We start from the raw sequence: 18,402 nt of genomic DNA, 5'->3' as shown, positions 1-18,402 counted from the left end.
CACCTCTAGCTGACTCACTCAGGCAGCATAGTGAGAAATAAGAGAAGGCCTTCATGCTGTGTCAGTGCTGTTCAGTGACAGCAAACAAACACTGGTCTGTTACTACCACTCTCTGGTCACAAATCCAAAACATAGCACCATATGGGCTGCTACGAAGAAAAACAACTCCATTCCAGACAGACCCAGTACAATATCCCATTGCTAAAAGAAAAGACAAAGCAAAACATTCCAGTGCTAATGCGTAAGTAGATCCTTTTTCATTCCAATGGGATTTGCTCTCCTTCAGTGAGGGATTAGTTAGACGAGGAATTAATTTCTGATTTTCTGAGCTCTCATTTTAATACATTTCTATTCCAGTGATTATTTTGTTGCAAAGAGGTAGTAAGTTGATGTTTATGCCACTTAGCATGTGATGCAATACCTGCATTTGTCTACATCATGTACTAAACCTAGTGAGGCTTTATCATGGGTAGGCTAAACTTTTATTATGCTTATGTGCTTATGAATCCAGAAATACGACAGTTCTCACATTTACACCATTAAGTTGCTTCTACTACTCTCTTGCACCAGCCCCAATGACCCTTGTGGGACAGTAAAATACTGCCAAAACGATGCCTGTTATAATCTTACAGAAAATTTTGCTTCTGCTATTTTAACTAAAATTGCACTGAACAGCAAACAGGAAAGACAAGATTACCTTCCTCAAAGGACAACTGAATTTTGAAATACCTCAGTTTCTATTTCTGGCAGAGCTAAATCTGGGAGGAAGCTGAATGGAAGCTTCTGTATTTTTCTCTGTTGCAACCTGTACAGATTCATATAACGGGGTTCTTACCATATATAGCTTGTCTGCCACCTGTGAGAAAGATGCAGGTGGTTCAGCCATCATTTGAAGACAATGATGTGTCCAAGGGAGACTCTAGGGTTTATGCAAAATACTGTGTGATTTGGTGGCTGCTAATATTGGTCATCAAATTGCATCTTCCGCTGACAACAGCAAGTTCTCAGGGAAAAAAACATGGGGCTTTTGATTCCCTACGTTTCTTCTCTGTCCTTTTCTGAGGAAGTGCCATCTGGCCTCTGGTAAGGTTTTCCACATGTTGCAAAAGGTGAAAAGCTCTAAAACACCTGTTGCTTTGGAGGCAGTTTAACTAAGCATTAGTGCCTTAAGGATAAGTTCACTGTTATGACACTATGTTGAGCACTTGAGATGTACTGTGAAGAGATTTTCTCCAGCATCATCCAAGTCCCATGAAACACCAGATTGGTTTTTAAAATTTGATCATAAATAGAAGACTGATATTGTGAATCTCGGGTATGTCTCATCTTGATTTGCGAACACATAGTCTGCTTTGGGAACCTGTTGACACAACATGCTGCTCTCTGCTGATTTACAGCTGCTGAATTGCATTTAAGTTTCTTATTTCTGCTTTTCTTTTTGAATGCTGTATGCCATCATTAGTTAGAGGGGCATAATGCAGCAATATCACTGATTAGAGGGGAATATTGCAGATGACACCAAACTGAGTAGTACAGTTGATGCACTTGAGGGAAGGGATGCCGCTCAGGGGGACCTTGACAGGCTTGAGGAGTGGACCCACGTGAACCTAATGAAAGTTAACAAGGCTGAATGCAAGGTCCTGCACCTGGGCTGGGACAATTTCCAATATCAATATAGACTTGGGGATGAATGGATTGAGATCAGCCCCACAGGGAAGGACTTGGGGATACTGGTGGATGAGACACTAGATATGAGCTGGTCATTTGCACCTGCAGCTCAGAACGCTGATAGTATCCTGGACTGCATCAAAAGAAGCAAGACCAGCAGGTCAAAGGAAGTGATTCTCTCCTTATACTCCATGCTTGTGAGACTCTCCCTGGAGTCCTGCATACAGTTCTGGGGCTGCCAGTACAAGAAAGACGTGAATCTGTCAGAATGGGTCCAAAGGAGGGTCATGAAAATGGTTGGAGGGCTGGAACACCTCTCCTATGAGGAAAGGCCGAGAGAGTTGGCATTGTTCAGCCTGGAGAAGAGAAGTCTCTGGGAAGACCTCGTTACAACCTTTCAATATATAAAGCAGGCTTGTAAGAAAAATGGGTACACACTGTTTAGTAAGGACTGTTGTGACAGGACAAGGACTAGCAGTTTTAAACTAAAAGAGGGTGGGTTCAGACTAGATATAAGGAAGATTTTTTTATGGTGAGGGTGATGAGACAGTGGAACAGGTTTCCTAGAGAAGTTGTGGATGCTTTATTATGGAAAGTGTTCAAAGTCAAGTTGCACAGGGTATTGGACTAGATGACATGGTCCAGATGAAGTTTGCCTGGAGAAGTAATGGAGGCCCCATCCCTGGAAACGTTCAAAGCCAGGCTGGACAGCATTCTGAGCAACCTGGTCTAATTAAAGACATCCCTGCTCACTACGGGGATGTTGGGCTAGATGACCTCTAAAGGTCACTTCCAACCCAAAGCATTCTATAAACCTACAATCTTTAAAATCCCTTTCAACTGAAACCATTTTGTGATTCTGTGATTCTATGATTATGCATATAATACAACAGCACAGCAGTCCATAGAATGTTTTCATTTTGTTCTGTATGTATTTAAGGATCTCTTTGCTAACACATCAACTATTTGATACTTTCAAATTCGTTACTTCCCTCCCCTTTGACTATGTCACATTATAATTTGCATTTTTTCAGTATAATACCTTTTTGCATTTTAATGATATTTCTAAACCTATTTTTACTGAAGATATGTAATGCTACAAATCAAAGAAACAGAAAGTACAATGTTACTAAATGTGGCCTAGAGTAGGATAAGGGCCTTAAAATTAAGCTGAAAAGGATGATAAATTGCAATAGAGAAAATAACATGCTCACATCCATTGTCTTTTATAATCAAAAGTATGCAACGCTGAATACCAAAGACAGAATTCTTGATGTAGTAAGCTTAGTAGGTGTGATTGTTGCCAATGAACAGGTTCTATAAAAAATACTAAGATGTTTTTCAGTTAAGAAGTTTTCTAAAGTGGCCAAAGCAAAAGCCAACTTCTCTAGTTTCAGCTGAGGCCTATAGGTATCTCATCCCTGGTAGAAACAAGATCTTTGAGAGTCTTTGCTGCATCCTTTCAAACTCTTGTCAAAACCATTGCTAATTAAGGGAGGTCCATATGCGTGCAACACAACACTGCCACCCCCCTCTCAATGTTAGTGGCCACTGAAGAAAATATTTATTAATCTCTTACTCATAATCACATTAAGGAGTTTTTTCTTTGCTGAATGGAGTATGCCTTTTGTTTTCACTTTTGCCCTTCATGTTTTGTTTTTTTTTTTTTCCTCCCAAGCACTCATTTTAATTATCTTTCCCTCACAGGCTGCTTAAAAAACCTCAAAGTGCTCAATGTGAGTTTCAATAATTTGAAGTCAGTCCCTCCAGAAGTGGGTGATTGTGAGAATCTGGAAAAACTGGATTTGTCTGGAAATCTGGAAATAACAGAGCTCCCATTTGAAGTAAGATAACAGACTATGTTTCTTCCATCTTCTTTATTTGGCTTATAAAGTATTTTATCACAGTCTTAAAATCTATTCTTAACAGATTAAATCACATTCCTCACAGTTTTTAGCAATAAAGTTTTATCGGTAATATCACTGAAAATGCCTTATCAGCACTTAAATTGGACCAAACGTCTTTGTTTTAGTTTTCAGGTGACTAAATTTTACTTGTATTTTTTTCTGATATATGAAGGAGCACATGATCCCAAAGGGGATATGACCAGTGATGACAAGGAGAAGGCCGCAAATAGTTATTTTCTGTGAAAGTGAAGTGCATCTTGACAGTCAAATTCACATGCTAACCTTCATTTTTTCCCAGTGTCTCTTTTCCTTTAAACAGACGATGGAGAGTTCTATAAACAACACTGCATGTTGCTATGAGCATAAATATCTGTCTGCAAGGGATATTACGTGTGAGGCATGTTATGAATATACAAGAAAGGCTGAGAAAAGGACTCCCAGGCATGCCCCAACATTGCTTCTTCTGTGGAATGCATAACTTTTCTCTGCTACAGCTGCTCTGAGACTTCTTGTTCACAGAGAAATGAAACTATTGGCTGGTACCTAAACACAGTTTCAGATGTCATTTGTTTTTCTCTGGTTCTTAATACCCCGATTCCTGGGGGATGGGCGGGGGGACCTTTAGGAAGAAGTGTCAGGCTCTTCTTTACTGATTCCTACTTTTTCTCTGAACTTGTTTTAGATGTTATGTTTACAGGAAATATTGGAGTGGATTAAACTTACGTGAGATCTGGTTTGGCCATGCTCGTGTTTTGTTCTGAGTAATTGCAAACAGTAATTATCTTTCCCTTCTGACTTTTCACTGTAAGGTAGTTTATCTGAAAAGAATTGTCAGAAAATTATGTGAAGGAAACAGAAACAAAGGGTGAACATTAGCTTCACATCATTAGTAGACACTGCATAGAAATGCTAGCAATAGCACAAACAGTACTGGTCTACTTTCCCCTCCTTTTCCTCCTCCTTCAGATAACAAAGACAGGGGACAAACCAGATAAAACTTAACTGGTAAAAAAGAACCATAATGGAACCAGGAGAACATATATCCTGAACAGGCAAAGGAATTAAATATAAGCATCTATGAAAAGTGAGTACATTCAAAACTGTGGACTAGAATGGTGAATTTAGCCCCAGTCACTGGCATGTTAAAATTAATAACTGTTTTCCCCGCTTCTTCTAAAGGCCTTGTAGTGCAAAAACTTACCCATGTCTATGTGTTATGGGTAGCCTTTGCATGTGTCCTGGATTTGTCTGGAATAGGGTTAAATTTCACAAGAAGCTGGGAGGGCTGACCCAAACCTATACCAGACAAACCCAGGACAGCATGTGAACCTAACTGTGCATGTAAGTATCTCCAAGACTGAGTCCTAAGAGACCACTGAATCACAGAATGAGAATCACAGAATGGTGGGGGTTGGAAGGGACCTCTGTGGGTCATCTAGTCCAACCCCCCTGCCGAAGCAGGGTCACCTACAGCAGGCTGCACAGGACCTTGTCCAGGCAGGTCTCGAATACCTCCAGAGAAGGAAAATCCACAACCTCCCTGGGCAGCCTTTTCCAGGGCTCCGTCACCCTCAGAGGGAAGAAGTTCTTCCTCATGTTCAGACGGAACTTCCTGTGCTTCAGTTTGTGCCCATTGCCCCTTGTCCTGTCACTAGGCACCACTGGAAAGAGTCTGGCCCCATCCTCCTGACACCCACCCTTAACATATTTATAAGCATATAGAATGTTCCCTCTCAGCCTTCTCTTCTTCAGGCTTAACAAGCCCAGTTTCCTCAGCCTTTCCTCATTGCAGAGATGTTCCAGTCCCCTCATCATCCTTGTAGCCCTCCACTGGACTCTCTGTGGCAGTTCCTTGTCTTTCTTGAACTGGGGAGACCAGAACTGGATGCAATACTCCAGATGACGCCTCAATAGGGCAAGATTAGAGGTGGAGGAGAACCTCCCTCAACCTGCGGGCCACACTCTTCTTGATGCACCCCAGGATCCCATTGGCTTTCTTGGCAGCCAGGGCACACTGCTGGCTCATGGTTAACCTGTCGTCCACCAGGACACCCACGTCCCTCTCCATAAATCTCCTCTCCAGGTGGTGCACCCCAAGCCTGTACTGGTGCATGGGGTTGTTCCTCCCCAGGTGCAGGACCCTGCATTTGCCTTTGTTGAACCTCATCAGGTTCCTCTCTGCCCAAATTTCCAGCCTATCCAGGTCACGCTGAATGGCAGCACAGCCTTCTGGTGTATCTACCACTCCTCCCAGTTTGGTGTCATCAGCAAACTTGCTGAGGTTACATTCTAACTCTTCATCCAGGTCGTTGATGAACAAGCTGAACAAGACTGGGCCCAGTACTGACCCCTGGGGGACACCACTAGTTACCGGCCTCCAACTAGACTCAGCGCCACTGATGACAGCCCTCCGAGTTCTGCCATTCAGCCAGTTCTCAGTCCACCTCACTGACCACTCATCCAGCCCACACTTCCTGAGCTTCCCTAGGAGGATGTTATGGGAGACAGTGTCGAAAGCCTTGCTGAAGTCGAGGCAGACAACATCCACTGCTCTCCCCTCATCTACCCAGCCAGTCACACCATCATAGAAAGCTATCAGATTGGTCAAGCATGATTTCCACTTGGTGAATCCATGTTGACTGCTCTTGATAACCTTTTCCTCCACTTGCTTGATGATGACCTCCAGAATGAGTTGCTCCATCATTTTTCCAGGGATGGAAGTAAGGCTGACCAGCCTGTAGTTCCCTGGGTCCTCCTTCTTGCCCTTTTTGAAGATTGGAGTGACATTGGCTTTTCTCCAGTTCTTGGGCACCTCTCCTGTCCTCCAGGACCTCTCAAAGATGATGGAGTGTGGCTCAGCAACGACATTTGCCAGCTCCTTCAGCACTTGTGGGGGCGTCCCATCAGGGACCAGTGTTTCTCTTGGAAAGCTCAAAAATGTTGTTCCTTTCTGGCAGTCTCCCATTCAATGGGGTTGAAAGACACTGAGTGTAGGTTCCTGGGTAATGGTTCATATACAACCTAAGGAAAAAATTTTGGGCTGTGCAAATGACTTTATTTAGCAACATAAACTGGAAGAAATGACGTGTCAGCGTGATCCAAAAGGTCAAGAAGAAGAATATTGGCATTTTCTATTATGTTTCCTTGTTTCTCTGGAGGCCAACACTTAATTTATACTTGCAGTGATCTGGGAGGTAGGCTACACAAATTCTTCTGCTTTAGTCTAGAATGTTAGCTTCCCAGAATGAACATTTTAAGGGCAGCTTTGGAAGCTGAACATACAATTAAAGGAACACTTTTGTGAACTGATTTATAATGCTGCAAAGTTTTTGGCCTTTGGTGTACTCATAGTAGCTGACGGTATTCAGAGCAATTGCATCAGTATCCTTGCTCATGTAATAGGTATCTGATGTTTGATTCTCAGATGGGCAAAAGATGGTAGTCACTGGCAGGCAACAATTTAATAAATTATGATATTGAATTAGTCTGAACAGTCTAAAAAGGGAAAACAGAAAGTCACTGTGACGTCTTGCGGTGGGCTAAGCTTGGCTATTAGCCAAACACCCCTCCAGCTGCTTACTCCTTCCCCCTCCTCAGCATGACACTGGGAGAAAATAGGCTAAGAAAGCTCATGGAGCAAGCAGTGAGATTGTTTACAGTTTCCTAATTTTTTCAAAACTGGCTGTACTTAGGGAAGATTAATTTAATACTTGCCAATATGTATTTGGGTAGTGAGAAACAAAAACATTAAAAGAACATCTTTCCTTCCCCCTTTCCCAAGGTCAGCTTCACTCCTTCCATCCAGATTCCACTCCCAGCCCTGAGCAGTGCAAGGAGGGGGGGGAGTTATAGCCCGTACAATGTGGTTTCTAACTGCTTCTCCTTCCTCTTCTTACTTTTCCTCTGCTCCTGTATGGGGTCTCCAGGGGCTGCACTTCCTTCAGGAATATCCACCTGCAGCACCATGAGTCTTCCACAAGCTGCCGTGTGTCAATCTGCTCCACCATGGAGCACATTCTCCTCCTCCTGCTGGGACCTCGGCTTTCTCTCTGCTCTTTCTCACTCTTTTTTTTTCTCTCTCCCTTTCTCTGGCATTTTTTTCCCTTTCTTAAAAAAGTTTTTATAGTGCCACCACACACTTGGCTGAGGGACTCAGCTGTGTCCTATGATAGGTCCATTGGAGCCAGCTAGAATTGTCTGTGTCCAGCATGGGGCAGTCCCTGGTCTCTTCCCACAGAGGCCATCCTGCAGCCCCCACACTGCCAGCACCTTGCCATGGACACCCAGTACAAGTATTTATGACCCAAAGTTCGACAGATTTGATCAATTATTACCTAATATAATTGTTGCTAACATCTATTAATCCAGTGAAATGCTTATAAGGGTTGGTGATCATTCTCTCCTGTGGTGTGAGTACTGGGAACTGTAGAGTGTAAATGAGCAAGCACGTGCAAACTGTGTTTTGGCAGCTGAACAGGTTCCCTCTATAAAATTAGGAAAAGAAAACTTGTCAATCAATACACAAAAGAAGGTAGAGAGTTGTTAAAAATGTTTCCTGTTTATCATCTTTTAGGAAGTTCAATTTTTATTTGACTTTCAAATCCTTAGAAGTTTCTTGTGGGAAGGTTAAAGAAATGCATGAGAGCAGTAACACTACTCTTCTGTGTAAAACTTACTGTAAAGAAATAAAGGCAAACTTCAGCCCAGCAGAAATGATCAAAGTCTAATTTTACCTTGATTTTGTGCATGGGATAATGGCCAGAGAGACACTGGTAACATGTATGAAGATGGATTAAAAGAGATTAATAACATGCCTGTAATTCAGTCAAGAATTTTTGACAGACCCATAATGGTTTATGAGATCATCAGAACTCTGACACTGAATTATATCTTCAGTAATCAGTCTCCCTGTTCCATTTCTATCTGTTTCCTTTATGACAGGTGCAAAAAATAGAGAAGTCTTGAAGCTTTAAGTTTATTTGGTTATTTAGTTTTCTGCTTTCTTAGGAAAAGAGTTCAGATGCGGGTTTTTTTGTTTGTTTGTTTGTTTGTTTTATGATCTAGGGGGAGAAATCTCAATGGGATGGATTGTATAACAACTGGCTTTAGTTGTTATCCAGAAGTGGTGGAGGGTGAATGTAGGTTATTACCTAAAACCATACAATGTCACCAAATATCAATTCTAACTGAAGATCCTAATTTATGAAGACAGCTATCATGCATGTGTATAAATTTTTGCTGGGGTATTTGTTATTTCTGTGCCTGAATTTGTCAGTCAGCCACATAAGAAATTCAGTGACTGTATGGTGTTTGTTAAGTCTGTTAATTTGTTTTGTAAACAGGAAAACTTCAGGAAAGTCAAGATACTAAGCACCTTTATCTTGTACTACTTTTCAGGTAAACTACAGTTGTTAAGGAGGTTTCTAGCATGTATACAGACTATACTTCTTGCATTTTTAATCTACCAATTTCATTTTTCAGTGCAGCTGTTTTAAGCTGAGGTATACTATGACTGATATGCTCTAGCACAGCTGAAATATTGTGGATCTTCATTCTCGGTTAATAGATTCAATATCTGGTAGGGATACATCCACACTTTTCAGCGTGTGGGGAAAAAACCCCCACCACAAACCACAGCATTCTTCTTGGCCTGACGCAAAGTATTTAATGAAGTGTCTATATTAACCTACGAGGAACATTAATGTCCAACACCTGGACTTTTGTCAGTATTTCTATTGGGGTGTGCTTTGGATCCATGCCTTGAGTGACATGTCTCATGCCATAGTATCAGGAGGCAAGCACACTGCTCATTTGTCCATTAGTTGTAGAAAACTTTTTCTCTGTTTTCAAAGCCCACTTCCAATGCTCTGTAAGTCCTTAAAATGAGATAATCTGATGCTCCATTACAAAAAATTGAGGGTGTGTGCTCTTATCTTTTACTTTCTCAAGGCTTAGCATTTCATACCACTTTATGCCTAAGGAAGAACAAGCTGGTTCAATGTATACTTTTCAATATATTTTTCTTATTTCTACTATTGGATGTCTAAAATTTTTAGATTTTAAAATCCACTGAACTTTAATATTAGATTAGAATATTAGATGTGACACATGCTGTCAGTCACAGGACAGGCAAGTCACTCCACATTACCACCAGTGACACAGAAATACTTACAGATAGATGTTCTGATATCGAAGATAAATTAAAAAGTGGCTTTGCAAAGTTATTCTGCTTTGAACAGTGTTCAATACCACATCTGATCAGTCCCAGCAAGTGATCTGAAATGCTTTCTATACCCTTTGTGAGGTCTGGGTGGTGAAAAGTGAAGGAAAGAGACAGATACTGTTACAGCATATGAATACTTTGTCAAAGAAGGAGCATATGTATGTATGCCTGCATTTCCATGTCAATCCTGTATAAGTTGATCTTTGAAGTTCAGAGAAAAGGCAAGGCTATGTTTTCTGCCTGTTTTAGCACACCATGTTTTCAACAGATCAAATAAAATCTTGTTTTATATTTCTGATGCACAGAAGATTTCAGTTAGGTCCTGATATAAGCAAGTACAGACTTGGAGAGCTTGCAGAATCATAGAATCATAGAATAGTTTGGATTGGAAGGGACTTTAAAAGGTCACCTAACCCTCAGGACTCTGAGATGTGGTCTGTCGGGTGCTATAGACTTATGTACGTCCAGGTTCCTCAGTGGTCATGAACCCGATCTTCTCTTACAGTGGGAGGGACTTTGCTTCCCCAGTCTCTGTCCTGAGGTCCATGCACTGGAGAGGAGTGGGAGTAGAGGTTGTGAGTAAACACTGAGGAAATAAACTTGTTGAATTCCTCAGCCTTCTCCTCGTCCATTGTTCCCAGTTTGTCAGTCGTGTTCTTCATGTGGATACACTTTCTTTGACCTTCCTTTTATGGCTGAAATACCTGTGGAAGACCTGCTTATTATTCCTAGCTTCCCTTGCCAAGTTCAACTCCAGCTGTGCCTTGACCTTCCTGACCCCACCCCTACACAACCAGGCAGTGTCCCTGTAGTCTTCCCAGGGCACCTATCCCTGCTTCCACTGCCTGTTCATTTCATTCTTGCCCTTTTAGTTTGACCAGCAGGTCTCGACTCAGCCATACTGGTCTCTTGCTTTCCTTTCCTGATTTGTTACGTCCGGGGCTCGAGTGCTCTTGCGCTCAGTGGAAAGCATCCTTTAAAGATCTGCCAGCTCTGTTCTTCTCCCTTGTCTCTCAGGACAGTTTCCCAGAGGGTCGTATCGACTACCTGCTTGAAGAGCTGGAAGTTTGCTTTGCGAAAATTCAGGGTCCTGACTTTTCTTTTCACCTGACCCTTATCCTTCAGGACTGCAAACTCCAGCAGCGTGTGATCACTGCCCAGGCTGTGATCTTGATGTCACCAATTATCTCACTTGTGTTGGTGACAAACAGGCCCAGTACTGCATCCCCTCTGGTAAGGCTGTCTAGAGTTACAGAAGGTACAACTGATGCTGTTTCTTTGCTTTGTTTACATGAAAAAAAATATAATTATAATTAGTTTTTTACATGTTTTAACAAAGCTAGTATGTGTAACCTTAAAAAAAAAGCGGATGTGATTAGAGATTCATTAAGCACCAACATACGTCTCCTAAGCTTTTCAAACACACCAATATCCAGAAAAGACATAAATAACTTTTTACACATTAGCACAATTTTGAAAGATATTTTAAAACTGGTGTTTAAAAGCTGGAAAGTTTTCTGACTCTTTTGGTCTGGTCCTATTTCTCTGACCAGTCCTATTCAGCAAAGCAAAACATTCAGCAGGAGCAGCAGAGGCACAAGCGCTATGCAAGTGTGGGAAGACTTCTAATAAGTGCCCACTGGGCATTTCCATGTAGATTGTTGTCTTTGTGATCCGTGACTCATGCCTCCCAAAGCCATAACCTGGTTATGCAGGCAGGACACCCACCATCTCAATAGTAATGTAAAATGACAGTTTGTTTTACCAGCATGTTATTCTTCAAAGCTGTAAACTTCCAAACCTGTTTCTTTTCCTTGCCATTTGTTTTTTATGTGTGTAACTATTACAAAATGAATAACACAGGCAGGGGGATGTACAGGACACTAATTTCCCATGGATTTCATTATCCAGTTAGGCACCATAACTGACCTTTAGCTCCTTCCTCTCTCATTTGGTGACATTATAAAGGACCTGTAAAATCTGCACATAAGTAAAATTTTTAGAAAGTTACAAAGGAGTAATGTATTTGATTTGTTAAAAACTCGGTTTTATTTGTGTGCGTTTTTCAGGACCACAAAGCAGAAAGGAGTGGTTTAATAAAGAGCTTAACATGGTACTGTGAAGCCAATAGCATTAAGCTGACCTCTGGCAAAATTCCTTGGCAGAAGTCCAGTTGACTTTAATCGGACCAGCATTTCTGTGCATACATTTGACAGTCTCAGAAATATTTTTCCAATTGCTTGGCTTGAGTACATTTCTGTTAGATAGGATCTCATCTTGCCTGTTGTTGCTGAGTGCTTGTATTTGTTTTGAATTTGCTTAATGCTCATGGTGAGTTGCTTTCCAATACGATTGGCCAAAGTGCTGTCAATCCATGCAAAGCAACAGCTGCTTTATGAACTAGTACAAGATGTAACATCAAACATTAGCAGGAGGGGTGTGAAACCCAAAAGAGCAGGTGCAAAGGTGTTAGGTGTCAGAGGACATTTGTGGAGGTCTTGCTGCTGCAGGAGCTCTCATAAATGTTTTAATAGACAAGGAGGTGAAGCAGGGCATGGGTCTATGTTAGGAAACAGGATTATGCATTTAGGTACAGGAAAGTGTATCAGTTGATCCTGTTCTTGACACTGCGCTTCCAGAGTCTACTAATTAATATAGCATCACTTCAAAACCAGTCTGCTATCACAGCAAGTCAGCAGCTAATAATAGCAGCCCACTTCACTGGAGAAGCAACCCATGCCCACCTCTGTGCTGTTGTGCAAGTGACCTTTCCTTTACCTTTCACATGAGTTCAATAAAAGTAACATCACCTTTCACGGTCTGAAATTTTTTTATAATGGGGAAAGACAGATAAGTAGTTTTACAGTGTAAAGGAAGACTTAACGAGAAAAGGGACATAATGTGAACACTACAACATGGCTATGTTGTTAAAAAAATTATGGAGCTAATCATAAATGATTTCAGTGGTAGGAAATAGCATTCACTACTGTTCCAGATCTGCTTTCGCTGAAAATGGTTCAAAATCTCCTGAAATCCAATAGCAAAATAGGCTTTCAGAATCCTGGTTATATATCCTCCATTCATCAGCGAGACAATCTGAGGCAGATTTTATATAACTGCTGAACAGAAGCAGAGGAGGAAGAATACATAGCTCTATCATATTTGCGTATTTTAACTATAAGAAAAATGTCTCTGGTGCCCACATATATGGATTGAAGAAAGTCAGGAGACAGTGGTAGGTGAAGGGAGAGAAAATCATGTTATCTGTTATTTCATAAAGTGCAGCTAATGAGAGGTATTATTTATTCTGTAAGAAGAATAAAGTTGGAGAGTCTAACTGATGTTAATATATCTAATTCATTACTGAATACATTCCTATCAGTTGGTAACTAATTATAGGTAGTTACATGATTGATCAACACTTCATAGCTGTAAACAACACTTGGTAAGGTTGACTGCAATTTTTATTAATTATCATTGATCATTGGGAAAGGCATAAAGACAAGAGCCAGACCTACCAGTTGAAAGCAGTTATCATTCTATTTTTTTGTCTCTTATAGAGGTCAGTGAGGTAAGATCTCTGCTCTGCTAGTGCTGGGAAAGAGTGTAGAATTATACCCAAAATGAGGTGGAAGCAATGATGAAGACTCAAGGGAATTCAATGAATCATACGGCCCAGTGGTTCCTGCTTTTCTTATTGAAGAGGTACCATCTCATAAACCTAGGCGTCTGTCGTGATTTTTAACTGGAGTGCAACACACGATGAGTTTCAGGTTAAGAAATTCTTGTCTGGAAAACTCAGAACAAATATTAAAAAAGAGGCATCTTTTCACTCATTATTTACACTATCCTTCCAATTTACTGTTGTAGCTTGTCATGGCGCTGGTTACTACTGATGGAGTTTAGAATCATAGAACTGTAGAATCATAGAATAGTTTGGGTTGGAAGGGACCTTTAAAGATCATGTAGCCTAACCTCCCTTGTAATGAGCAGGGACATCTTCAAGTAGATCAGGGTGAGTAGCGTCCTGTCCAACCTGACCCTGAGTGTTTCCGGGGATGGGGCATCTGCCAGCTCTCTGGACAACAAGTTTCAGTGTTTCACCACCCTCATTGTGAAAAATTTCTTCCTTGTATCTAGTCTGAATCTATTCTCTTTCAGTTTAAAACTATTACCCCTTGTCCTATCACAACAGGCCCCATCCCCAGCTTCTTATAAGCCCCCTTTAAGTACTGAAAGGCCACAATAACGTCTTCCCAGAGCCTTCTCCTCCCCAGGCTGAATAGCCCCAACTCTTTCAGCCTTACCTCACAGAAGAGGGATTCCAGACCTCAGATCATTTTTGCGGCCCTCCTCTGGACCCGCTCCTACAGGTCCATGTCTTTCCTATGCTGAGGGCTCCAGAGCTGGATGCAATACTCCAGGTGGGGTCTCACCAGAGCATAGTAGAGAGGCAGAATCACCTCCCTTGACCTGCTGGCCAGGCTTATTTTGATGCAGCCTGCGATACAATTGGCTTTCTGGGCTTGCAAGTGCACTTTGTTGGCTCATGCCCAGGTTTTCATTCATCAGGACCCCCAAGTCCTGATTGGCAGGGCTGCTCTCAATCCCTTCATCCCCAGTCTGTATTGATACTGGGGGCTGCCCTGACCCATGGGCAGGACCTTGCACTTCGCCTTATTGAACCTCATGAAATTTACACAGGTCCAGTTCTTAAATTTGTCCAGATCCCTCTGGACAGGATCCTGTCTCTCCAGCATGTTGACCACATCACTCAGCTTGCTGTCCTCTGCAAATTTGTGGAGGGTGCACTCGATCCCACTGTCTGTGTCACTAATGGAGATATTAAACAACACTAGTCCCAGTACGGACCCCTGAGGGACACCACTTGTCACTAGTCTCCATCTGGACATTGAGACGTTGATCACTACTCTCTGGATGTGACCATCCAACTAATTCCTCATCCACCAAACAGTCCACCCATTGAATCCACATTGCTCCAGTACAGAGAGACTGATGTCATGGGGAATCATGTCAAAGGTCTTACAGAAGTCAAGATAGATGACATCCGTAACTCTTCCCTTTTCTGCTGATGTAGTGACATCATCATAGAAGACCACTAGGTTGGTTGGGCAAGATTTGCCCTTGGGGGAGCCAAGCTGACTGTCTCAAATCACCTCTCTGTCCTTCACATGCCTTAGCATAGCTTCGAGGAGTTTTTTTTCCATGATATTCCCAGGGCCAGAGACGAGGCTGACAGGTTGGTAGTTCTCAGGGTCCTTCTTTCTACCCCTTCTAAAAAAGGGGGCAATGTTTCCCTTTTTCCAGTCACCAGGGACTGCACCTGACTGCCATGACCTTTCAAGTATGATGGAGAGTGGCTTGGCAACTACACCAGCCAATTCCCTCAGGACCCTGGGATGCATCTTGTCAGGTGCTATCGACTTATGTATGCTCAGGTTCCTCAGGAGGTCATGAACCTGATCTTCTGTTACGGGGGGAGGGACTTTGGTCCCCCAGTCTCTGTCCTGAGGTCCATGCACTGGAGAGGTGTGAGAGGAGAAGTTGCCAGTAAACACTGAGGAAATAAACTTGGTGAATTCCTCAGTCTTCTCCTCATCCATTGTTACCAGCTTGTCAGTTTTGCTTATCCAGGGAGGTATGCTTTTTAGAAGGAGGTGGGTAATTTTACGAACAATAAAAACAAGTTACAAAGGTTCTGGTAAGGTTAAAGTAATTTCATGATTTATGGCATAAACATAGCTTTGCAAGAACAAGTTTTCCCAGATCTCCCTTATTTTTCACTTTGCAAAATTGGTGTTGGCATTTTTTTCCTTCCTATCTATTTGTGATTGACCTATGTTTTGCTTCCCCGTCATCTGCGTTACTCTAGCCACATCAGCTAATTGCTTTCTGGACTAATCTGGGGTGATACAGGTAATCCCAGTCTGCCTAATGCCTTGACCAGACACTTGAGACTCCATACATTTGTTTACATGGGCAGTATGAATGCTTGATATATGTGGCCAATGCTCACCTGATTTTGGAGTTTGTGTGAATAATGTGTATGACTACGGGACAGAACTTCCCCTGTGTCCGGTTATATGATACATGACTATATGCTATATGACTGTGAGATTATGCACCACAAGACTGCTGCTGAGGGCTGTGATTCCTGGCTTCAATCCTGTCAGACGGTGTACGCTGGCTGCCAAGCTGTTATGAGGCTGCTATTTTGTCTCATCTTGAAACACGGAGCTGGTCAGTTAAAACTTATGCCTGACCTGTGTGATAGTAGTGGTAGAGGGGCTGCAATGAATTAGAAGATACGTGTCAGGATCACACAGGGGCATCACCATTTCATGATTCACTGTTCTTCTTTTCTGCCTATGCTGGTGTTTTGTTCTGGATTTTTTTGGTGTCGGTTTTTGTTACTGTATTTTTTTATTTCGTTTTTTTTTGTTGTTGTTGTTTCTCTTTGAATACACTCCTTGCAGGGCAGGGAGATGGTTAAGAAGAGGCCAGGCTGTTGCAAACTGCTTTTACTATAGTTGAAATATTTTCATTCTCAGAAGCTGGTTCCAAGTCTTCAGGTTACTGATACAAAATGCTCTTTGAAGTGCTGGTTAGAGGCAATAAAAAGGTTGACTAAACTCAAGGACCTAATGTGATGCTTCAGAATTGTAGAATGCTGCAACATAGTTTTAAAAAAAAAGGAAGAAATGAGGAGGCTATAAAAAATATAGAGCATCTTAAATCTTCACTAATTTTATTACCATAGTCAAAATAAGTCTTGATAGGTGCCTGAGACTTTTCATAATACGTACCTGGAGTGGTCCTTATTATTTCAAGACTAGAAATAAGGAAGCCTGTGTTATACTTTCTCTGACATATTTTTTGACCTTGGTAAGTGACTTCTTGCCTCTATGTTCCTGTTTGCTTTCTCCCATTTGCTTGTCATGGCTATTAATGGTATCAAAACTGCACAGCAGAGATCTCTCAACATGCTTTTTTACAGCATAGCACCCCAGAGCTTTATTTGCAGTTCTGTGTGCTCTGTTAATACTGTTGCTAGTATGGTAATATACTGCTAAGTTGCAGATCTGCTTTCCAAGGAATTAAACTTTTAACAGTTTTCACATTTGAAATCTTAATAAGCAAGCTGAATATAGAGTTTTCAGTATTATTCTACTAGAACATCAGCAAGGTGTCTGTGCCATATTATAAGGCTGAAAAAATCTGAACTGTGCTTGTTTGAACTGTGACATAGAAATAGAGATTTTCATTATTTCTGCAAATGTCAGCTTGCTCTGAATTCTGCAAAGTTCTTAAACTGAAAAACATGTTGTTGCAAATCCTATAGCCTAATTGTATAGAAGTTTCATTTTATCATGAAGTGCAATGCTTTTCTATTGTGTTGCTCTTGTGTTGTGAAAGAAGAACGTACCAAGAATTTACTATTTCTTGCTCAACTATTCTAATCTTTACAGTCTTTCCCAGTCTTGATTCAGGTTTTTCAGAACTACTGCAAACCACAAAAATAACAAAAATAATAAAGTCTTTCCATTCTGTTAATGAATGTTGCTCATCTCTGAATCCCATGTACTGTTGTATTTTTCCTTGAGAAAAACTGACAAGAAGTATGGTGTTTTGTATGTAGGTGTAGAATTGTTCTATTTAGTGGGAAGTAATTTTGGGTTTACTTATTGTATATGTCATTAAGTATGTATCCAACTACTTATCTGCTTTTTGGACCACTAGTGCATACTTAATCCAAGACTTTCACTGGGTTATATACAGTTACTTTCTTCATCTTTCCATCTTTTCCCAGGTTTCTGTCAGTTTAAGAAATGTGTGTAGTTCATTGTGCTTGTATTAGCTTGTACTTCTCTGTATAAGATTTTATTTGCAGTTGTGAAAACCTTGACAGTTTTAAATGCATGCTCTTAACAAGAAATGTTACTCCTCCTAAGTATTTGTTCATTTGTCATAATTTCCTTTGTTATATTCATGTTTTTATATGCTCAAGGCATTACATAGGTATTTGTAAAATGTCATGTTGGCAGAAAATATTATCTGGCATTGCACACGAGATACATAAATATGCAGAACCTTTTTGCTGTTTACTGTTAAAATGTTACTGGGGGAATATATGTCTCCAGCAGCAATGTGTAGCTAAGGAAAGAGAAGTTGCTTGGACACAATCTGAAGGGGACTGGGTAGCAAAGCACTTGTTTGCAAGATGCATATTTTGGTATAGGATATAGAAGTGTAAGATGCACCTGAGCTTATACTGCTTCAGTATCATCAAAACTGACTCTACACAATTTATCTTCTGAGTAACCCTCGTGAGACAGGCCAGACGACTGATTTTATCAGAAATCTTTTCCTTATTGTTTAAGAGAAATAGGACAAATTTAGTAATCCGAGGAGCATTATGCACCAAGCCTTCAATTGTATTTGTGCCTACTTCTTCCTGAGGTACTCTAAGTTGATGGAAGAGCTCCTGGTGTAATTTAGACCTAAAAGCTTGCCTAAAATATACAAGCCGCTTGGTTATACTGGGGACCTGGCCAGATATTTTCTATGCAGGCAATTTTTTGT

At 41.2% G+C, this 18,402-nt stretch overlaps 1 protein-coding gene across 8 annotated transcripts in view; it reads left to right on the top strand.

Moving 5' to 3' along the window:
- The window catches only part of LRRC2 (leucine rich repeat containing 2), a 95,401-nt gene that overhangs the window by 55,135 nt on the left and 21,864 nt on the right, over window positions 1-18,402 (top strand). For 2 of the 8 annotated variants that reach the window (XM_075411124.1, XM_075411123.1), the window contains exon 1: window positions 15,971-16,059. In XM_075411124.1, the coding sequence (XP_075267239.1) occupies window positions 16,020-16,059 (40 nt within the window). In that variant the 5' untranslated portion in view covers window positions 15,971-16,019. The other 6 variants (XM_075411129.1, XM_075411127.1, XM_075411126.1 and 3 more) reach the window with 5 other exon arrangements.

Source organism: Opisthocomus hoazin, chromosome Z (assembly GCF_030867145.1).
Source record: "Opisthocomus hoazin isolate bOpiHoa1 chromosome Z, bOpiHoa1.hap1, whole genome shotgun sequence".
Classification (NCBI taxonomy): domain Eukaryota; kingdom Metazoa; phylum Chordata; class Aves; order Opisthocomiformes; family Opisthocomidae; genus Opisthocomus; species Opisthocomus hoazin.
The sequence above is the reverse complement of the archived record's forward strand: the minus strand, read 5'-3'. Positions and strand labels throughout refer to the sequence as shown.